Source organism: Neopelma chrysocephalum, unplaced genomic scaffold (genome assembly GCF_003984885.1).
Source record: "Neopelma chrysocephalum unplaced genomic scaffold, ASM398488v2 Primary Assembly neopelma1_146, whole genome shotgun sequence".
Lineage (NCBI taxonomy): Eukaryota > Metazoa > Chordata > Aves > Passeriformes > Pipridae > Neopelma > Neopelma chrysocephalum.
The window spans coordinates 1,831-25,386 of record NW_020897808.1 but is presented as its reverse complement, the minus strand read 5'-3'; the positions used below and the strand labels follow the sequence as shown (position 1 = coordinate 25,386).

The 23,556-nt window shown below is 43.3% G+C and overlaps 1 protein-coding gene across 6 annotated transcripts; it reads right to left on the bottom strand.

The window, feature by feature from the left end:
* Window positions 1-902: 902 nt before the first annotated feature.
* On the bottom strand, window positions 903-22,898 carry KLHL8 (kelch like family member 8). 6 transcript variants are annotated; one of them, XM_027700321.1, is made up of 10 exons: window positions 22,847-22,898; window positions 14,451-14,759; window positions 10,695-11,243; window positions 8,093-8,279; window positions 7,245-7,388; window positions 6,242-6,353; window positions 4,637-4,805; window positions 3,899-4,058; window positions 2,716-2,917; window positions 903-2,326 (listed from the first exon to the last, which is right to left on the bottom strand). In XM_027700321.1, exons 2-10 carry the CDS (start codon window positions 14,655-14,657, stop codon window positions 2,203-2,205), a joined length of 1,854 nt encoding a protein of 617 aa, XP_027556122.1. In that variant the 5' UTR covers window positions 14,658-14,759; window positions 22,847-22,898; the 3' UTR covers window positions 903-2,202. The 6 variants fall into 6 exon arrangements, with proteins under 6 accessions (XP_027556122.1, XP_027556125.1, XP_027556124.1 ...); XM_027700324.1 differs by having other exon boundaries at window positions 14,451-14,697; window positions 22,847-22,896; XM_027700323.1 differs by lacking the exon at window positions 22,847-22,898 and adding an exon at window positions 20,593-20,683 and having other exon boundaries at window positions 14,451-14,697.
* Window positions 22,899-23,556: the final 658 nt, after the last annotated feature.

Here is a 23,556-nt window from a genome sequence, read left to right as displayed (position 1 = left end):
AGTACTGGGAGAAGCAAAATGAGTTTGCCAGCGTTAAATCACAACAGCTTTATGTGCAGGTGGGTAGCTACAGTTTGTCACCAAAGTAATCCTGCTTTTTTTTTTTTTTAATACTTTGACATTGTCACATTTCCAGCAGTAGTGTTTCTAAAAACAGTTCCACACAAAATATTTGTAGCTCTGGTGCCAACTAAGATTAAAAATCTGGACACCACTGTACTGGCAACGGGGTTGTTCCTTGTAAACCTGCTTCGCAGTTTTCATGCCAGTCCTTAAGGATTCACCTCCGAAGGCCTGAGCCCGAGTGTTGGGGCAGGGCTGCGTGCTGAAATAGTACTGAGATGTCTTGTCTTGGGATCCTGTTCAGACCTACATACGCCACAGGGTGACAGCAGAGCTCCTCCCACACAGTACAGAATCCCAGTGCCTTTGCTGTCACCTGATTTCCCCCTGGACACTTCTCCCTTTGGTGCCTGGAAGGTGACTACAGTCAGTGTGGTCCAGGCACGAGTTACTCACATGGTGCCCTCAAGGGTGCTCCCACTTTCCCACCAAGAGGAAAAATGTACCACTGCCAGGCTACTTGGTTTCACAGTCAGTGTGACTTGGTAGAAAACCTGGGGGGTTTTTGTTAGCCAGGACATTCATAGAAAAACCCATTTGGTCCCAGAGAGAGAACCTGCTTCCCTTCTTTCCACCCCTCCTAGTCAGCTTAAGAGCCACAAGGGTAACCACAGCCTTGCAAGGCAGGTAGCAGGGTGGTACAACTTGCAGCTGTAACACAGGGTTTTCTCTGCTGTCAATAGCTTTCTGTTGAGAATTATACACTGCAGAAACCAAAAAATGCTCCATATTGTAATGCTTCCCAGCAACAGCATGCTCCAGTCATATTACAAATGAAGTCCTTTGAAGTACAAATGTTTATTGCAATGTTTCATTATTTACAGTACCGTTCACCCTGTCCCTGGGTGCTACCAAAGTACAAGCCATTTCGGACAGGAAAGCTAAACCATGGTAACTCAGCAGCAAAACTGTGCCTTACGCTCATGCTGTCCTGCCTCTTCCCCGGGCCTGAATGCAGAGAAGTTTGCTGCTCTCCCTGGTCACTTGGAACAACCTGGTAATGTGAAACTTTGATCACAAAGGATTGTCAGCTGCTGGTCTTTCAACGTGATGCAGGAACAAGAATCTGCAATCTTTCCAGCAGGACTTTACTCGGAATTCAGGGTTTCTGATTGCACAACGAGACGTGTTTGAAATAGGAATTTGACAGTCCTGCATACAATTTTTTATGTAAGTACTGGTTTATTCCCAATTATTTTTTTGCTGATTCTCTTTGGTTTATGTAAGCTTTTCATTATCTACCTGTTCTGAGGCTATCTATCTACTTTCTTAAAAGAGCCAGTACCTCGAGAATTACCAGAGTCGCTACTGGATACTGATACTGGTTGTGTCATCTCCAAGAGTTGCACTTAAAGGTCTTTACTGCAAATTTTATTATGCACTTTCATTTCATATAAAAATGGTATTGCAGTGGCTACACTCAGGTCAAGAATCTTTTCTGTTTTCTAACACGTGTATTAGCTCAAGAAAGTACTTTGAAAGACAGTTCAGACTGAGTTCCACTGCTGCCAGCAGTCCCTTGGGAGGTGGGCAGTGAACTTCTCTGCCTCAGTTATTTTATTGTGCACCAGGGATGTCATTACCTTCTAAAACTTGAGATGCCTTGTGTTACAAAGCTCTTGTACAATTAGGAAATGTTTAAGACTTCATTCCAGAAAATAAGTTATATTAAATGGCACTCGAGTCCTCCAGGAAACATGTAGCAGGGCTGTTGGGTGAAGTTCAGCAGTAACAATTTCTGCCTTCTCCCCATGCCTGGTTTACAGTTCCTGTAATAATGAGTCCCTGCAACAGCTGCCTCAAATGATTCTGAAATTATAGCTTCTCAAAAAGGGGATGATTGCAGCTCTTGGCAGGTTTTTTCCTGTGAGTCACACTTTTATTCCATGTTATCACAGGCTTTTCTGTATCACTATTGATAAAAAGTCACCAAAAGCTTTACAGCTGCAGAAGGTACCATTTTCACAAAGAAAATGTACTAGATTGATTTCTTAACCTACCATACAAAACACAGTGTTTAAAAGCTCTGCAGTGCTTCCCTATTATCATTCCTTTGGAATTTGGAGGAGGCGGCAGAGCTCACATGCAGTCAACAACGTTGCTGGATCCTTGGCCCACATCCCGGATCTGGCTGCTGAGACAGGAGCACACGGCCACGCCTGCCCCTGCCCGGCAGTGTGACACCGAGCCCACGAGCTCCCACCTACAGAACGTGGCAGAGAGAAAAAAAAAAAAAGTCAGTTCCTGTCCTTTCTGAGCAATCTGAAAGTATTTATTTTCTGTGTCTGAAATTCTTTTACACAGCCTAGCTGTTTGCCCCGCACAAAAATGCACCCCAGTAGCTTATTATTTCTCTGTAGATTGTTACTGAATGAACAAGGGATGCACAGGAAGCAGAGGAGGGAGGAGGTGCTTAAATATTTACAAGAACAACGTGGTGGCATAGGCAGCAGTCCTATATTGACAGTCATGGATATTACTCAATTATTACCAGGAAACAACAGCTAGGCTCCTGCTGCACGCTGTTATGTTGTGTTTTCATATAGGCAGACTTCATTGTCTTATTAAGCCAAATAAAACATTTAAAATTACCTATTCACTACGGGATCAAATGCTTCCACTGTATTCAGGTACACGTTGCCATTATGACCTCCAACTGCAAAAATCTTTCCCATCAGTGTCGCGATGCCAACACCACCCCTTGGAGTTGTGAGCTCTGCCACATATTCCCATTTGTTACTGCGTGGGTCAAACCGCTCCACCGAGCTCAGTGGGGAGTTGTCGTCAAAGCCACCTGCAAAGAACCATCACATATATCCGTTTTTAGCCACTTCTGGTGCAGGTGATGACCAGGACTGGCATTATCAGGCTATTCTCACTGTTCAGGGGTACTGTCCAGCTCCCTCTTTACTAGAACTTTCCAAGCTCCTAAAAATTAATCTAGCAGCTCTCCCTCCTGTCATTGTACAAGCATCGCCCAGGGCGACAGTTTTCTTCTATTCAAGTTGCAAGAGTTCTGGTTCTATTATTTTTCTCCTTGAATTCATCATACTTACAATGAAACAGCTTCCCATTTGGAACAGGAAAAAACCCAAAGACCAGTAAAAAGATGGTCCCAATCTTAAGTTTAGTTTAGTTTATGCAAAACACACTCTTGCAGAGTTCTCAAGTTACAGCATTGACAAATACTTCAGTAGGAAACAAAAATTCCTCATGTAAGACTTCAGTGATGCTTTCCCCTTGCTGGGGCAGCTCTCAGAGGAGCATTCTGCTTGAAACCTTTGTAAGCATTTATGATAAAACACACGGCAGAGCTCTGCAACTATCACTATGGCACACCTACCTGGCATCTTCCTCCCTCAGGAAAGCAGGTAAAAGGTAGCGCACAGGACAACAGGCTGTGGAATAAGCGCGAAAAAGCTACTGTTGTCTACACTCAGAACACAACTAAAAAGCTTTGAAAGTGTGTGAACTTAAAAATCATTTCCTAAAAGGAAACCCAAGACTAGTGAGTCTAAGAGGGTTTTCTAATATAGACATATTGTCCTGAACAGTATAACCCTCCTGAAATGTGGGTTAGCAACTCCTTTTTTATTTCCTTGCTAACATACCTTTGTTTAAGCGTGTCCTGGTTGTACTTGCTCTCTTCTCCTGCCCAAGAACACCAAGTAAAGGTCAGGTCTATCTGTTCCCCAGTTCCTCTAGCAACAACAGCTTCTTCCCCAGGCCAGTACTTGGCAGCACCAGCACTACAAAATGCCACATCCCTACTCACCGACAACATACAAGCAGCCATGGAGCTCGCTGACACCATTCCCAGCTCTTCGCTGACCCATCTCTTTCACTTCTATCCACTTATCCAAATGGGGATCATATTTCTCCACACTGGAAAGAGATGCTACACCGTCATTGCCCCCCACAGCATAAACGTGGTTCTGGAAAACAGTTGTATAGGGAAAGATTATTAGTAATGTAGTTGTCTTTACTCAGCTTTCCATAAGCAATGTTAAAATTATAGGAAAACCTGGTATATTCGCACAGTCCTAATTATTTACTTTTATTTAAGAATTCCAGTAACAGACTAAATTATCTAACATAAATGCCATCTTCCAATTAAAGAAGAGAAAAAGTTATGTAATGTTGCAGTTATTTTGCAGAGCATTTATGGCAACAGAAGGTTTAAAGTGCAGATGCATTCGGTACCTTTAAATATAGTGACCATGCCAAACCAGACTTCTGAGTGAGACAGGAAGCACTAGCCACGTGGTTAGAAGGGTTCTAGTACTTGCTCCCAGTACCTCAAATACTGTTGAAACAGTTCAGTTTGATACAAGTATTATCCTAAATATCCTCCTCACTTTTTGCACAGTTCCATAGGATTTTGATGACCAGAGGTGGTCAGACCCACCAGCTGCATTTTGTTTAAGGTCTCATGTTCTGCCTTGTAGAAGCAGATTTGAAAAGCAGATCGATTCCTCAGTTGGTCCTGACTTGGGAGTAAACAGTCACTTACCACCAGGGCCACGGAGCCGACTCCTCCCCGGGGAGAGTTCATGGGGGCGACTGTGCTCCACCGATCGGAGTCGACGTCGTACCGTTCCACGTCGCTGAAGCAGGTGTTGTCATCCAAACCTCCTATTGCGTAAATGGGGCCGCCAAGGGAGGCCAGAGCGATTCCTCTCCTAGGAAAACGACAGGATCAACACCTCAGCGCAAATCCTCGAGGAAAGGGAATGACACATCAAGTGTGATGTTACATGACTGGCACCTCTTTCAAACTATGGGGAAAAAAGCAACGAAAATTTTAAAAGTGAAGTTTGTAGTAAATAATGTAGCTGGCCCTCTGCACACTTGTGCCAGAGGGGCATGGAATACTGTTTTGACCGAATGTCACCTAAGGCGCAAGTCCTCTACTCACATGCTCAGATATCTGAGATTGTCTTAGATATTTGCCTTCCCTGTCTGGGTACTGAATTTCATGCCTCCTATTTTGTTTTGTTGAACCCGATGAAGAACCAAAACTTTGTTGGTATAGCTGGTTTCTACAATTTGGGAATGATTGAAGGGGAATATTAGTACACACTAAAAGGCAAACCTGCTGGATATTAGATGATTGAACTCTAGCAAGATGTAAGCACAATTTCTTCCATTCTGATTTTTAAATTAGGTGTTAAAATGGTTATCAGGTTTGTTTCTACTGAATCTACCAACATGAGAGTACAATCAGTAGTACAAAATTAAAAAGTATTGTCTAGTTTCTGCTTTAACTACCAAGAGAGATGATTTACCATGTCACTGGGAACATTCTTGTCTCATTACACAGAGAGCAGATTCGCAGATGGGAAGGTGGGCAGGAGCAAAGGAGCATCTTTGTACAGAACAAACATTGTGGCAATATCCTGGGCTTATCCTTAATTGCCTCAACAGATAACAGACACCATTAATGATGGCAGTTGTTTTCTATTTTGATTAGGCCACAGCTACAAATAGCTTTGGGACTCAGCTGTGCTCAGTATGCTCCTACTCGTACAGGATGCTTTTAAAAACAACAAACAATATGGAATGTAGAATTAAGTACGATGGTTTAAATAACAGCAGAAACAAAAAAATTACAGATCTGTGAGTCCAGTAACTCCTTAAAAGAATCTTAAATGTCAAAAGGCAAGAAAAATCCTCAAGTGGACTTTCAGTGTTTTAGTCCTTCCGGCCTTTTGAGGCAAAAACATAGGCGGCTACTTGTTTGCTGGGCAGTATTTCACTTTTCATGTTATGCTGGCAGTTATCTTGTTCATTCTTAAAAAGAGCAAAAAATCCACAGATCCAGTTCATCAGTTTCAAGTTATTTACTGGGCATAGCAGAAAGGCCCTTGATACCAGAACATAGGCATAGCTGGAGTAGAACAGGTTTCTGCTCCAGAAGCCAACTCCCTCCAAAAAAGGAGAAAAGAAAAAGATAATACCTTTATAGCACAAAGCTCCAAAACAGGGAGAAAAGTTCCTAGAAATAGCAGTTTGAAAACCTGAATAAAGGTAGGGCAGACATGATGTTTTCCAGCATCAGCAAAAAATGATATATCACAGAGTAGGACTTAAATTTTGGATCATGGGACACAAATACCTCTTTGTGTTCATTGATGCCTTCATCATCCACTTGTTTGTGAGAGGATCAAATACTTCCATGCTTCCTAAGTGTTCATTTCCATCATGTCCACCTACCGCGTAGACTTTACCTGAACACATACACATCTTTTGATATAGAGAGTGCTTGGCAACATTTCAGTTTTCATTTATAAATTATCCCTGTCTATGTGGAGACAAAGAGCTCAAATAACGGTTAAAGTTTCTAAATGTTTTCAATATCAGAATTTAAGTAAGTATGGACTTTATATATTTATATGCTGTACTCAACCAGGAATCTGTTCTAATGAGGACTGGCTGACTGCTGTGTAAGGCCATTTTTTATAAGAAGATTTATAAAAAGTAAATCCCCTATTAAGGCAAGGGGGTATACACAGTTCATAGACTCATAGAATCATTTGGGTTGGAAGGAACCTTTCAAGGTCATTTAGTCCAGCCCCTCTGCAATGAGCAGGGGCATTTTCAACTAGATCAGGTTGTTCAGAGCCCCACCCAGTTTGACCTTGAATGCCTCCAGAGATGGGCATTTACCACCTCTGGGCAACCTGCTCCAATGTTTCCCCACCCTCACTGTAAAAAATTTCTTCTTCACGTCTACTTTGAATCTACCCTTTTAGTTTAAAACCATTACCCCCTGTCCTATTGCAATAGCCCCTACTAAAAAGTCTGTCCCCATCTTTCCTGTAAACTCTCTTTAAGCACTGAAAGGGCACAATAAGGTCTCCATGGAGCCTTCTCTTCTCAAGGTTGAACAGCCCCAACTCTGTCAGTTCATAGTAATGTCTTTTCAGTAAGTATGGCCTTAGATTGGTTCAGAACCAAACACTCCTCCAGAAAAGAAGCTTTACTAAAGTGAAGAATATTCAATAATTAAGCAAGTAAAGTAGTTTACTACTTGTACAAGGAGTAAAAAGTATCAACTCCAGAAGAAGGAACAAAAACAAGTGCCTTTTGAATGTGGTTGCTTGACTAGGGTTACTGACCTCCCACAGAGATCACACCCACGTGCCTCCTCCTGCTGTTCATTTCAGGGCCGAAGAACCAGTTGTTCTTACTGATAGAGTAACACTCAATGCTGCGAAAGGGGTCGCCCGATCCACCTCTGCCCCCGACACAGAACAGCACACCTGAAGAAGACAAAACAGGTTTCCAGAGAACTAGCAGGAGGATGAGGAAAAAAACTGTATAGCAGAGCAAACTGAAAATTACATCGTTCGGGAGAAGTTGTATTTCACTTCAAGGGCACAGTCATTGCCCTGCATAACTGCATACTGGATTTTGGCCTTTGCTTGGCATGCTGCTATGGCAATTGGCTATCTGTGCTCTTGCAAACACAAGGTATATTTTAAATACGCTTTTTTTGTGATTTTGCTTAAGGAGATGAATACATTGTTTGTTAAATATAACAATGTAAAAATGAGGATTCACAGTCTAATATTCATCACTCACTTTTGGTGTAGGTTAGTCAAAGACTTTAAAAGTTAGCTCAGCCTTACACCAAAAGATAACTGTCCACTGTTTTTGGTATAGCTTTGAACAGATTGCCTGGTCATAACATACTTAACAGCTCTAGATTTAATACAGATAGAGCCAATCAAGATAAATACATAATGCTTTAAAGAAAGAAAATGACTGCTAAAGTTTTGCTAGGAAAATGCAGCACATTATCTAAATACCAGAATGGCACATAGTGTCTTTCCCAATTTTGCATTAAGTCATTAACAATCCGGGATACCAAACTATGCCTGCTTGATACCAATATACCTCCACAGATGTGCTGCCTTTCCTCCACACCATTCCCTATCGGATAACCAGACACACATTTAATTACCAGCAGTCTGCTTCCTTGGTGTTGTGCGAATGGAGTACTCAAAGTCAGGCACTGCCCTGCTGCTCAGGTGAAGGTGGTAGTTTCTTGCTTCATCCAGCAAATCCCTACATTTTAGATTCTGCTTGACAATCTCTTCCTTTGCCACAACGCCCATAAGGAAACAAATGGGCAAGAGAGGCAGCCGTACCTGACAGGAATGAACACAGTTGGAGAAACTGGCTGAACTGGCTGAGTCTCACCAGTCACAGTGACGCACATGTAACAGATGGCAGCTCCTGGGCCAGCTGGCAGCCCCACGCTCCTCACTGAAGAGAGCGGCTTGCGTGGTTTTTTCCCAGATAACAGCGATATGAACAGTTCTTTTGAGTGACAAATGTTTGCTACAACCATTTGCACTTAAGCAACAGTGGAGAACTGTCCCTTGGCCCAGGCTGTGTGGGAGAAGTGTAGCTACCTGCGCTGCAGCTGAACCTGCCAGGTGTCATGCAGGCAGCACCTGTGGCTTCACCAGGGTAGCCTGTGTCAGGTTAGTCTGCTGAAGGTATGAATTTTTGGGTCACTGCTATGCTAATGTAAGGAGGGCTTATGCTAGAACGGTTCATTTTCTTTGGCTGGCAAGTCAAAAAGGAAACACTGTCAGCATGAACTAAGTGCCTATGAAGTATGTATTGCTAGCGCAGTAACACCTTTCTTTGATGCAGACTTGACAGACTTCGAGATTTTTAAAAAAATGTTGAGAGCCAATTGTTTCCTTCTCTAAATCCTTTCTGCCATTTATTTCAGCAAACCTTTCATTTTTCCTTGTGAGAGAAACAGTGAAGAAGCATATGAAGTACAATCAGGGGCACAGGTGGGACAGGTGTTAGTGGGGGGAACTGGGGTAAACCTCCACCTGATTTCTTAAGGTTTGGAGTCAATGCTGCCAAGCAGCTCTCAGTCAGCTCAGTGGTGAAGTCCAGTATCTCCAGGGCTTCTCAGAGCAGCAGGACGGTGCTGTTATATCACTGACAAGTGTCCCTGCCTCCAAATAAGCATGTGTCTCTACCAGTTTTTCCTTACCTACTTGCTTTCAGTCTCACTTCTTCCTTTACTTTGGCCCGGCTTATTTTAGGCTGCTTTAAAGCACCACCGTAGCCCTGCTGACAGGCTCCTGAGGTTAGTGATGTGGTAAGAACTCCAGGCTGACAGACTCAGAACCTGATTATGACAGCAAAACCCATAAGGCTGATTATGATGTGGATAAAAACTGTTGATAAGCCTAGTCATGTTTTCTGCTAGCAATAATGTCCAAGTCAACTGATGGCTCCATATACTCTGGCAAATAACCCACATGTACAGGAAGGGGTTTACTTTTTCATTGCTTCAATACAGACTCTGGTTTCAATACTGGTATATATATATACTGATACTCTGGTATCAACAGAATGAAGTTGTTAATCTCATGTGATAGCACAACTGGGCAATAAAACTCTTTTTTTATATATATATAGCCTGTAAATTTAATTATAATGCACTAAAGAAGTGCTTTTTGTACCAAAAACCTCATGCTAGTCTAGATGAAACTGAAGGTTTTTGGAAGACAGTTAATAAACCATCTTTTACTAGGAAATGTGAAAAATGACACATGAAGACACTGACAGCAGCATCTTAGCGGACCTCTCCTCACTCAAGTAACACCAATATTAGCAATTGAGCCAAATGCAAAGTATTCAAGTTGGAATTCAGTGACAACAGAAACCACACAGCTGACCCTACTAAGACACACGGGGTGTTTTGCAGTGCATGGCATGCACCCCAATCCTCCACAGCACAGGTTCCCCATACCTGCCTCAAATATTGTATTTTAAACTCCCATAACCAGCACATGTGGAGCTTGAATAACTGAAGTACCTAATGCTTTGACAGGAGGAGGTCTGATGGGTGTCCAAGTAAATTCAGCTGAATGACCTTTTGATACCTGTGTTTCTTTCAGAAGCAGTGAACTCGCATCAAGTCTGGACAATTGAACTGCAAACTCCTTTTCACTCCTACAGATAACCAGTGCTAGTCTAGCGAGCATTAAAAGGTCTATCATGTTTCCTGGCCTACTTGTAGGGCTGACATATCTTAGCCTTTTTTTAATTAAACACATGAAATATTTTAGAAGCATGACTTGATGTGACACGTCTCTGCTACTGTTTTACCTTCCTAGCCATGTAAAAAAACTCATTAGTTTTGACTCCTTTCTTAAGTACAAATACATGCCAGCAAGGGCAGTAGTTTCAGGATGTAGGAGTGTCAAACCAAGAGAAGCAATGGCTTTCTCTGTTTCAAGTAAATCTAAGAAGTTTCTGCTCTAGCACAGATGTAGCTGTTTGTTGACTCCCCCCCCCCAAGCCGTGAGCATAAAGTGAGTACTCTTCTCTGTACAGAAACAGGAGAATACCACTTTTTCCTGATATTCCAGAGATCTAACCTGCTTCCACGGTCAGCTCACAACTGTGAACACCAGATGAGGCACCAACAGCTGAGAACATTTTTCATCTTGAGATCTACCTGAGTGCAAACAGTTGATTATACAACCACTGATGAGACAGGCACGTGGTGCCTCGGTCTGCCCTACCTGCGCAAGTATTTCATCCAGCCACATGGCGTGATGCTGTGGATTGGCCAGCAGCCACTTGATAGCAGCGTTGTAAACTTGCTTTTCATTTTCAATATTTAGGTCACTGGAGGACAGGAGTTTATGGAGGTGCTGCGGTGACACGCTCACGAAGTCCTCACACTCCATGACCTCTGCGAAATGCTCGCAAGCGAACTGATCAGCCATGTCCATCAAGTCAATGCGGTTGTGGCTCTCAGCAAACGCCCTGACTGCCAGGCAGTTGGAGGGGTGGAAGTGCAGCTTCATGTATTCACAGCAGGCCTTTGCCACCAGTTCCACCTGCAGAATGCAGGCGGCGTACAGGAGGGGCTGGACGTTGTCCACCGTCAGCGTGAGCCGCGAGGAGTACGCGAACTTCACCAGGTCTTCTATTGCGTCGCCGTCGAAGTCCCTGATCTCGATCAACTTCTGCTTGGCCTCAGCCATTTCCGAAAGAAACATGGCTCTGAAGTAAGGGATGACACAAGCTAGAACCAGCTTGTGGCAGGAGATAAGCTTTGAACCGACCTGAAAAAAAAAAAAAGAACAAAAAAACCCTCCATTTTACTGTAACGTCAGTTTTAGCTGTGAAAAAGATGAACAGTTAAGCTGAAATAAGAATTCTGGACTCGATGTGCTACTGTATTCCATTGAAACAAATTAACTCCATTTGCCCTGTACTTCTGGCATTACATCCCCGTACCTCAGGCAGATCTAAATTGCAACTTGGCCACCAGAATAGCACAAAGCCATAAAACAAGGAAGCAACAGCACTGATGCACTAAACTTGCCTTTCTTTAAAAGCCTCATGAAGCATCCTTAGGAACATTCTCGATACATCTTGGAGACAGGAGGAGACTGCTAGGCACTTGTTTCATGTGTATTCAGAGACTTTAAGGGGGGGGAATCGTAAAGTGACATTTTTAGACTACTTAATTTGAACTTCTGGACTTTTACTACTATCAAGAAATTGATAATGATCTTTATAGTAGCAAATTTATGTAAAACCACAGTAATAACAGTTATTACAGGGATTATTAAAAGTTACCAATCACTTCAAGATTTTTAGAATCTGTTAGCCACAAAAGATAGTGTATCCCCATAGAGACAGGCTATTTTTCAAAACTCTGATCAGAAAGCATAAAATAGGCTTTTCAGGTACTAAATTCTATAATTCAATTACATTTAGAAAGAATGTAAATACTGAAGGTAAACGAACAATCCACTATTTGTGTTAACAGGAGTGCCTTCTTACAGCCTTTGTCATTCTGCAGTCTGCACTACCACAAAGGTATGGCTGAGTTAAGCAACCATTTTCCCTGATGGACTAAAATTGCGTGTTCATTTTCAGATGAAGGTGTTACAGTGACCTGACTTGCAATTTAAAAAAAAAAAAAAGATACTAAATTAAAAAGGGTAATTTGGACCTTTTTCTAGCTCTGATTCAATACACAATTGCCCTACCCTTTTAAAAAGTGTGTATGATCAACACAAGTGTAACCTGGTACCTGGTAAGCAGTGAGTTGAGTACAGAAAGCAAAGACACGTGAAAGAGTACACAGATTAAAAATGAGGCAAAGATGGATGGCTCAGTGTGATCAAACTAGATCACCCCAGAAGGAACAGTTCAGACCTACCAAATGAACAAAGAGCAAACCAACAGGAGGAGAAAAGCAGATGCTATCATCTGACACTCTCCGCCTTCTAACAGCCCTCTAACACTGTTCATATGACAGCAGCAGCACAGTGAAATTCCAGGATTTAGCTCGTAGGAGCAAAGGAAGTCTCCCTGTGTGCTCCCACAGCAGCATCACTCCAACTAATTACAGTACTGATGCAAAAAGATCCCATCAGCTGGTCTGCTGTATCAGGGAAAACTCCCAAGCTATTCTCACCTTCACAGATTTTTATTCTGCCCATCCTCCCACTCTCTAATTAAACCTTTCTTTTGAATTAAATGGCTTTATTATGTTACCCAAATCTGCTTAATATCAAATATCTAGCATATTCTTGGTATTTTGAAATCTGAGTTCCCCTTCAGTTCTTAACTATCATATTTTAAGAGCCAGCAATTGGTCTGACAACAGCAATGCCAGAATTGCTCACTATCACAGGTCACACACAAAAGCAGAAAGTTCAGTGGAGATGTAATTATTCTTAAAACATGAGAAATGCCTGAGCGCTACAAAAAGAAAAATCAAGCCCTCCAGAAAATTCCAATTCAAGATAACAGTTACCAGTTACATGAAAATCACTGATTTAGGAAGCTGTACAGTAAGATGTACATGAGTTGCTTTAGCCTTCACTGGAAGACGAGTCATGCAATGTAATATTCTTAAATTACCAAAGTAGTTCCACACAGATAATACAAATGAGCATTAAAACAAGCCTAGCTTGGAGGAAGTTAAACTGCAGTCACAGTAAAGTGTATTTTCCAAGCCAAGTTTCCCTAGCAGGAGTATACATTTAACTATGTTTATAAAGTACGACTTTCTGTCTTTTTCTTGCAAGGGTAGGTGGAAAGGAAGGCAGGTGAGTATGAGGTCAACAAGAAAAGAGATGAGGAGGGTTGTTAAGAGTTCTGACATGGACCTTCTTCCCCAAAATGCCTTTTTAAATTACTGATGTAAATAGACCTGATGATAAGTGCTCAGCCCAATTGTTTCGCGGCTCTCAAGCTACCCTGAGCAGCTTCAGCATTGTCATTCAGTGTCCTGTGGGCACTGTTATGAGCCACTGGACCTACTGCACTGAGTGCCTGCTCGGTGCCTGGTGACAGGCAATTTAGTACCTGCTGTGAAGCAGAACAGGAAAATGTTCTTGCTTATTACTCCTGTTGTCCACTGGGACAGAAGGGAGAAAAACCTCTTCCTCTCAGAGATTTCCATTGTCTCCCAAGCATTTCAGAAAGATGAGATGCCTCCTGGAGACCGGGTTTACCAAGGACACACATCTGCCCAGGATTTTCCCAGTTCATATCTAATAGTCAAAGTGGCAGGCAAACAATTGCTCCTAAAGGCAGCCATTATCATTTGTTCTTGGTTTAGGAACAATGCTCCATCTCTTTTTCTTAAATCTTGCACTATTAAGATGTCTAGCTAAGCAATATCTAATATTTGTAGGTGCTGGCACCCACTGTTATGGATGCTAGATACAAATTTATTGGGATCAGGATATAAGGAACACACAGCTGAGTTACAAATAATGCATTAAAGCAATGCTATTCAAGAATCATATAACTTGCTTCTTCTTCCTCCTCCTCCTTTATTCTTTGATCAGCTGTAGAACATAATTGGTTTTTTTTCTTTTTTGCTTTCTTTCTTTGAGAATGCTGGAAGTCAGATTTGTTCCAGAAATCCTGTTTGCTGAGAAGGATGTAGCAAAACAATACAGAATGCAGAAATAAGAGATGGAATTGGAGATGAAAGTGTGTTGAGAACAAAGAGGCTACAAGGAGCTGAAACTGCACAGTAACATACTGATCAACTGTGGGACCTTGCTTAGAAGGCAAGTTGGATGAGGTCAAAGTCATACACTTCACCTTAAATGTTTCAATTTCAGTTGTAAACCTCCTAAATAAGGAAAAAAACATCAGCATATCTAGAGATGCCTCATATCAAACAAGTATTCTGTGGCTTCCACATCCCTACCCAAATTCACAGCCACCTCCAGCACATTTATTTGTAGCTTTATCTTCAGAGTGTTAAATGCTATGGATGTGTGACAAGTTATCACCTTCAGTGTAACATCGCAGAGCTCTCCAGCTTCAAAGAAGTGAAGAAGAGAGCTGTGAAAATCCTTCCAAGCCTCATTTGCCTCAAATACAAAGACGTCATCTTCACCATCACTGTTGGAAGGCCTAGCTTGCTGCTGTTGCTGCCGCCTTTTTCCCTTTATCAGATGTTGTTTTGCCTGCTCAGGGACCATGGATTCTGAAGCCATTGGCTGTTTTTTCTCTCACTGCATGAATCTTCAAAAACTCCTGCCAAGACAAAATCCAGCCCATCAGAAGTTAAGTCCTAAAATGCAGTTCTGTCCACCTTCCTGTTTAAAAAAAAAAAAAAGAAAATGAAACATTAGGTAATGCTAGTACATTAACACTTTGATTTCATGTTATAAATACTACCTAAGATCTTACTTGGGGAAGGTGAGAGGAGAAGGGGCAAAAAAAACCCAACCCACAGTCAAGAATCCTATGCAGGTACCTTTAGGAAAAGCCATTGTTTGTGAACTTGTTGCCCACACTTCTTGAAAAAGACATGAAAAAGGCAAAGATGTATCATAGAATCATAGTTTGTGTTGGAAGGGACCTTAAAAATCATCCAGCTCCAACCCTCTGCCATGGGCAGGGACACCTCCTACTAGACCAGGTTGCTCAAAGACCCATCCAACTTGGCCTTGAACACTTCCAGGGATGGGGCATCCACAGCTTCTCTGGGCAACATGTTCCAGTGCCTCACCACCCTCACAGTAAAGAATTTCTTCCTAACATCTAATCCAAATCTCTCCTCTTTTTTTAAAAAAAATCCCCCTTTGCCCTATGACTATCTGCCCGTGTAAAATGTCGCTCTCTCTCTTTTTTATAACCACCCTTTAAATATTGGAAGGTACTCGAGAGTATATGGAGTAGCATGTTCTTCTCTCACACTGGCTAGATGTGGTTTTCACTTTTTTTAATTAATTTATGATGCATTCATTCTTCATTCTACACTGAGAGTTGATGATTGCTGTAGTTCAGTGATTTCTGCTCATGGACTCTGGTGTTGCAGGAAGCAGACTGACCAAAGGAACAAAAAATTCTTCTACAATAAAAATTTAACTCACGTGCTTGGGAGCAGAACTGATTTTCCTCTGGGCTATTTTGAAAGTGTCCATGTCTCTTACTGATTTTACAGCTCTTCATGCCTCAGTACCAGAGAAAAACCAGGAAGTGACCTGAGGCGACCATACTCATTTCTGCTGTGGGTCACAGGGTTGTTGCCAGCTCCGTGTCCTGTGTGGTGACAGGGTTGGTGGCTGCACTGGGCCAGGCAGGTTAAAGCAAGATCAAACATCCCTAGAGTATTTGACTGTGGTGCTTTAAGCAAGGTAAGTATTACCTTTAAAAGGTATCTAAGAGAAAGATCTTAATTCTTCTAAAACCCCAAACTCACTCAAAGATATTACGGACCATGGGATATTTATACAGTTTATAGCAATAAATACTTTTTTCTGCTGAAAACTTAGCTTCCATTATGCCAGATTTGGCAAATTACTATACTAAGCTGTTCTTCTAGTTTGTTAGGCTATTTTGATTCTCAAATTAATCCTCCACTACTGGTACTCACCACCTTTGCTTTGTTTAACATGCCCTTCAACAAGTCACTACTAGCATTGGGATATGAAGCTTCAAGCACAACCTCCTGAAGTTATAAAAATTAATATGGACAAACAAGAGGAAAAAAACAGAGAAGTTGAAATGCTGTACAAGGGTGTTGAAGAGCATCATGTGTCATTCCTTCATCTCTAGCCTACACTTCCAGGGAACTCATGCTTATTTTGGTCTTTGACTGACACTCTCACTTCACCAACCTAACAATTTTTACAGCGAGTAGAAGCGCTGCTTTCGACTGCCACTGACTCCTAAATGATAGTTCACAGCTCCCAAGTCATAAGGTTTTTCCATCTGACACATATGCTACATTTATCCTCATGCTTTAACTGCAATTGCACATATACTTTCCCCAATTATTCTGTGTCTCATTATAAAAAAAGGCTGATGGCTACATTTTACCTGCCCCGGGTATGCCACTGGAAACACCAATATCAAACCTGTGAGTCTTCAGATAAATCAGTGCTGTTGGGGTCAATTTTTTTATGCTATAAATGAACTAAGCAGTAACACATAGGCCAAACAACTGATTTTAATCAAAGCTCTTCATCCAAATCTGATGCCTATAGCAAATAAAGCCCTTGGAGATGCTCTGCCCTGTAAAAAAAGAAGTTGAGTGCATATTTGGATTTATATATTTGATACATACTAAGTACACACTTGAGACTGTAGGGGAAGAAACTAGGAATCACACCAGAGGAAACCAGTGCCATTACTCAGGCACACAGCCATAGATCACAGGGATGAGGGAGCCCCCAGTATTGAAATATCAAATATGTGGATGGGAACATGAGAAGAAGTCACTTACTGCTCCTCAGGTAAAAAGAAGTCTCTGCAACATGTTGAAAACAAATGTATAATATAACCTTAGGGAAATATTCAGATAGCAGTAGTGTGACACACTTCAGTTTTCTTTTGATGAGACTTTGTGACAGATAATAATATTTAAGATAAGATTTTAATTCTTCCCCCAAGTCACAATTTAGGAGCATCTTGTTTCTGTGATACATCTCAGTCATGCAAATCTTTTTAGATACGTATCCCCAAATCCTCCACTAGTCTTAATTACAGCATCTCACAGTTTGAGTCTTCAAACAAATCATCATCTGCTATGGAAAGTACCAGCTGCAGCCATGTTTCATTTGCAGAAAATACTGGCTTGGGCTCATCTGAATGTTTAGCTGCAGGCATTTTCTGTTCTCAGATTTTAAATGAAAAAGAAATGAATTTTAGTAGCACTTGAATCAAGATACTAAACTCTGGAAATCAGAAGGTCACTCTGAAGTCGAGGAGGTCAGTGTATTTAAGCTCCACAAAGAGAGAAGAGCCATTTACAGATCTGCTCCACAAATCATCAGTAATTCAACAATAACATCCAGCTACTTGAGGTTAGTTTAATGGCCAGTCTTCGCGAACGAAGATTTGGGGAAAGGTCTTTTACCTTTCCAGCCTGCGCAATGGATTTTTTTTAGGTGAGACACAGCCTGCGCTGAACTGAGCCCACCCTTTAATCCTAAGGTTCATCTGCCGGGGCCAAGCAAGCTTGGACAATGGCAGTGAGGTCCTCAGGACGTAGGTTTGTTTAGAGTGACCTTCTCATAGATGGATGGCCTCACAGGGCTAACGGGCTCCATCTGCCCGGGGAACTGGCTGGATTCGAACCTGGGTTGCAGAGGTGAGAGTCCTGCATGCTAACCACTAGGCCACCAGGGGTCCCCCTTGAGGTTAGTTTACAACTGGGTGAATGATACACATACACAGTCTTTCCTCTCTAGAAAAAAATACTGCCATGTGTTTCAGAACTTCAATAACCTGCTCCCTTTATCATATTGGCAATTAAGTCTTCCAGCCTCAGTACAGTCTAGTATTTTGAAAACATTAAGAGTGTAAGTGACCATCACAGGAAGTGACTGTCTGAGGAAACTAAAGGAAGTGCCTCATTCATAAAATAATCTGTTATTCCTTGTAAACAACTGCTTGACACTTGCCATGAAGGAGCAACTGTCCGAATAAAAAAAACCAAACCACACGTTTACAGCTCACCATTGTTTGCTGAGAGCAAGTCAGCAATTTTCTTGTTCAAGTTAAATATTTAGATGATGTCTTCTGTTCTCAAGAGTGCAGCTGTTCCAGACTCCAAAGTTCGTGTTCTGGGTTCTGTTCATGTTCTGGTCTCCAGGCAAGGGACTGAGGATCCCCTCTTCCCTATTCCTCAAACTTACAAAAGCAAGCAGGGATGGGGGGTCAGAGCACAAACATATTATCTTATAACTGCTGCAATTCAGATAACAGTAACATCCTAAAGTGAAGTGATTCTGATTCAGACATTCTAGTTCAATCTGAACCTGAATCAAGTGTAAAATTACTCATGTCACATAAAGTACTTATGTTCAAGAGAGGTATAATACCTCAGTTTTGAAGTAAAAAGAAATTGTAGACATTGGACAGTGGCAGGACATGAATAGCATTGCTCTGTTTTCCCCTATCATGAAATCAAAACCCCAGGAATCCTGCCCAACAAGCCAACCTAGATGTTGGAGTACACGGCCTGCTTCCCCTGCCGGGTACCTTGGGAGATGGTGCCCCAGAAAGACAGGATCGTCCTTATTCTTTCTCTGACACACAGAAGGAAGACACTTCAGTGATACAAAACAAACAAAAAACCAAGACTCCCAGTATAGCCAAAACTAGGCAGCATTCAGATGAGAGGAATTATGATACCTGTAAATCCAATGCTCTTTATAATCAGTGGTACTGAAGCTGGAAAAAAAGGGGGCAGAAGTCAAGGAGAAATCAAGACAGATGAAATTTCACCAACTACCCTGTACATAATTTTGGTTACCCACCCACAAGACGAACTAAAATCACACCATGATCTGGCGCAGAGCAGGGCAATCAGCCTCACTCAGAAAACAAAAAGGTCTTTTAATTGAATAAGATGAGAAATTTGCCTTTTGCAAATGCAAAGTTTGTAGCTCCATGAGCAGGGAGGCTTTGGAAGTGACTCAAGTACAAACAGAAACTGCATGCATATAAATACACACAAGTTCGAATGTGTGGCTGTGCAAAACTATCTTGTCTGATACAGAGCCTGGTGAGTGTGTGTGGGTAATGAACTGCTGGTGCTGTTGACCACAAGGTTAGATAAGCACAGGCAGGGACAAGATCTTCTCCAGTTTGATCCGGCCAACAGAACAAGTCAACCTGTTGTCTTGTGTTGTTCTAAGAAAACAGGAACATTCGGAAAATGGGCAGCTGGCAGAGCTAAGGAAGAGACAGAGGGAGAGAAGTGGGAAGGGCAGGAGGCAGCTGCAGTGCAAACTGCAGACAAGCAGCAGCTCTGGCAGGGACTGCATAAGCAGCTGTTCACTGTTCAGTCTGGTTACAGATGCATCATCAAGAAGGAACACGGGGGAAAAAGGGATAGACAAAATACTGTAGAAAATTCTCAGTGCTCTCCCCTTCTCCATTCACCAATTCTGTCAAAGATGACGTATAAACTTTATGCAAAACTGTTCAGATACCCATGCTAATTAGGTCAAATCAGACAAGATTGATGGTTTTCCCAAACATAGCAAAGTTCAAGTCACATACTGTATCACAAACCTAAGCCCACTGTACTTTTCAGCAGAAAGTTATTCAACAGAAAGAAAAAACAATTCAGAAACCGCACATCTAACTGGTTTAGCTTGTTTAAAACCACTAGGCTTCCTTTTGTAGAAATTCATAAAATAGATTCTTAGACAACACTAATATACAATTTCTAAATCCTTTCAGCATTTCAAAGGTTCTTTGTAGCAAAACCTGACATTATTGTTTTGTGTTGTTACACAGGTAGTTCAGCAAACACTGAAATGGGCACAGCTGGCACCATCTTTCATCTGATTCTATAACCAAAACCCCACCAGTGCTGTAGACACACAAACAGCGAACAAGGACGGTTCTTTCTTGGAAAAATGCAACAGAAGAGGTGCTTTGTAGAGCATGAAAAGCACAGTCAGATAAAATCTTATTTTGGAAATAATTCTGCCTAGCAGTCCCTTAAGGCTGTTTTGAGACAGCATCTTCCCTGCTTCCTTCGATTGAATGCTCCAGAAGTTCTATTGAGGTTTAATCCCAGTTTCCATCAAACATCAGAAAGGTCATCTGTCTTCTGGGATTTATGGAATGACAGGCTGACAATTTTGTTCAATTTTCCATTATGAAAAACAACTGACCAACCTAATATGCCATGATTTATTTATGCTTGATTTATTTTTGCTTCAGAACAACCAGCAAAATCCCTCAGAAGCCACAAAACAGCAAAGGATTCTGCTTTGCAGATACAGGTATAACTAAGATGTGGTTTATTTATGCAAAGCAACCTTGGGAATTCCCAAAAAGTAGAACATAAAAGAAAAAAGCATTGCAAGTCAGTGCAATGGGAGCACAGTGAAGTGTTGATAGATACGTAAAAAAAAATTAACTAGCATATTTAATTCATAAGAACACAAAACAGACCCTTACCAAGGGGAGGCACTATTGTCTTCTCTGATGGACCTGATTAAAAATAGCAATAGTCTAATGGTCTCCACAGCAGTGTTTAGTTCAGCCATTCCTGGGAAGTATTAACAGAGAGCAACATTATTTCTAAGTCATTTGCCAGCTGCCCTTTATCCTGGGCATGTAAATTAAGGCATAGTAAGCAGCAGAGCATTCCAGAGGTGTAGCCAAACTGTTTCCTACACACCCACCACCCCCTTCTTCCCAGAACTCTCTGCCTTAGTTGCCAACCATCATCATATTCTCTCATCTAGAGCTGAGATTCACTGAGGCTGTGGCCTCATATTATACACTCACAAGTCAAACAGCTCAAACCACAAAGCAATATCATCTTCCTTTTGTCCCAGAGCTGTAAGGCTCTTCAAAATCTGTTTGAAATCAAGAGGGGGCAGAGGTAATACAAGACAAAAGGCTTCACAACTCAAAACGCTACAACTACTGATGCATGAAATTATTATTATGAAATCTGATCCTTGAAACCTGCTGGGGAAGAACCAAGGCACTGACTAATGTGGTACTGTGCTGCCCTGCACCAAATTACTGGCAGTCATTACACAATGACCATGTGTCTTCGCGTGACCACACTGATTAAATTTGCTTTTACAAACAAATGGCCAACTAGAAAACTGGATGCCAGGCTACTGACATGCTGCTAACAATTTATGAAACAAACGAGGTCACGAGTACGCTGCACAGAAACCCCAGGCACAATCTTGCCATGTAACAACACAGACACACGTCTTCCATAGCACAAGAGTTCACACAGAGATTATAGGGGAATCAGCATAAACTGACTCAAAAACCTCAGACCCAGCTGCTTACAGAAGGTGTCTGAGCCTTTTGCAGCGTCACCTACATTACAAGCAACCAAAGCCACACGTGACAGGCCTGTTGTGGTTTTAGTTTAACATCTGATGAGCTATTTTACCTGCTGTGGTACTTTTCTATAGTCACAAATGTGCAATTTGTTTCTTGACTGCACTTCCAGAAGCCTTTGCAACAGGCACAGAAAGCCAGGTATCTCTGAGGTTTTTAACTCCCACAACTGCAGGATATGTAGGAATGACTTAGGCAAAGGAGGTAACACAGATCACAGAATATTCCGAGTTGGAAGGGACCCACAAGGATCATCGAGTCCGACTTTTAAGTGAATGGCCCCTAAGGGGGTCAAACCCACACTCCTGGCATTATTAGAACTGTGCCCTAACCGAGACATCCAGATCATATGACCTAGGAGGCCCTACTAAGTTTGTGAACTACTTCCTTTTGGATAGTACCTACTCTTATGGATAAGAATCTGATTAACTGATTCCTCCCAGCAGCCGTCAAGCAAATGGCTTGAGTGGAGAAGGGAAGGTGGAACCTACCAAAGCAGGAAGGAAACCGAAGCAGGCAATATCAACAGTTAGAGGAGCTGAGACATCTGAAATTCTCATTTATTTGAGAAACAAGGAGAGACTGGGAACTCCTGAGGCTCTCCCCAGTACCAACAGGCAATTTCTTGCCGGTTTTAACACAAGAAACATTTGGGTTGGAGTAAGCTAAGCGACTCGTTATCCCTCACAAGATGTCAACAGCGAGCCGGACAGGGCACCAGATCCTCGGGCTGTGGTCACTAAATGGAGCGTCTCGAAAGGCGTGGAATCCTGGCTCAGTTAATTTTTTTAATTAATTTTTGTCTCCTTCTCGAACCGTGTGGCAGTGACGGCTCCCTCTGAGGGCTCCACGGCAGCACAAACAAGCCCCCTGACGCCGAGCAGAGCCCACCCTGGGCAGCGGGGCCGTCCCTGCGCTGCCTAGGGCAGAGCCCAGTCCTGGTAGCGATTCCAGGTTAATCGGAATGGCTCGGCTTCGCTCCCCGGCGCCGGGAACGGCCCTCCCGGGAGCGGCCCCGGTCCGTCCCGCCCCGGCGGCGGTGCCCGAGGGGTGAGACCCTACGGGTGCTGCGAGGACGGGGAACACCCGCGGCACCTCCCGCGCCGAGGCGGCGCCCGGGACACCTGAGGGGAGCCCGAGGGCAGGGGGCGCGTTACATAAGGGCAGGGGAGCCGCCATGGCGGCGGGCGCGGTACGAGGGGTGGCGGGGGAAGGGCCCAGGAGGGGGCTGCAGCCCTCCCACCGCGGGGAAAGAACGGGAGGTGGGAGGTAGGAGCCGGGACCCGCCAGGACCCCCCGGGGCCGCCCCGCTGCCCGCCCGCCCGGTGCCCGCCCCGCTCACCTGCCCTGCTGCCGCTGCCGCCGCCGCGGCGGGTCTGGCGAAGCGCCCGCCCGCCGCCAGGGGGCGCGCCCCGCGCATGCGCCGCGGGGTGAGGGGGGGAGGTAACGTGGGGGGGCGAGAGTTTCCCGCCTTCCCGGCCCGCCCAGAGCCCGTGAGAGGAACGGAGGGTCCTGTGTCTTCGCTGGGCGTTGAGTGCGGAAAACAAGACTTTCCAGGCCCGTCGGGAAACAACGCCAAACTGGCACACCAATAAAGACACCCGAGTGCCGCTGGAGCACGTGCCCCACGGGCACCCGGCGCGGGACAGTTTCCACGGCGAAAATGATCCTGTTGGCTTGCGGTTCTCTCACGACCGTGTTTCCCTTCTCTGGTTCGATGCTTGTCTCCTTTCCTTTTGGCGCGTAAAAAAGCTGTCCTTCAATGGGAAGCAGAAAGAGGCAGAGCAATTCCTGAGAAATACCCTCACCCTGTCCCCCCAACTAGTGTAATCTCCTCGGGAATAATTTTACCCCTTCTTGAGGGGGAGCCATAAGAGGAGCAGCTGAGGGCACTTCATCTGTTCAGCCTGGAGAAGAGGAGACTGAGGGGAGACCTCACTGCAGTTACAAATTCCTTGTGAGGGGAAGAGGAGGGGCAGGCACTGATCTCTTCTCTGGGGAGAACAGTGACAGGACGCAAGGGAATGGCCTGAAATTGTGTCAGGGGAGATT

Excerpts from the sequence above, each read along its gene's own strand:
- KLHL8 (XM_027700321.1), bottom strand. The coding sequence starts at position 14,657 with ATGGCTTCAGAATCCATGGTCCCTGAGCAGGCAAAACAACATCTGATA. Across the intron at positions 4,059-4,636 it reads TCGGCTCCGTGGCCCTGGTG|AACCACGTTTATGCTGTGGG; the intron begins GTAAGTGACTGT and ends ACTGTTTTCCAG. Across the intron at positions 2,918-3,898 it reads TGGCTGCTTGTATGTTGTCG|GTGGCTTTGACGACAACTCC; the intron begins GTGAGTAGGGAT and ends GGTTCTTTGCAG.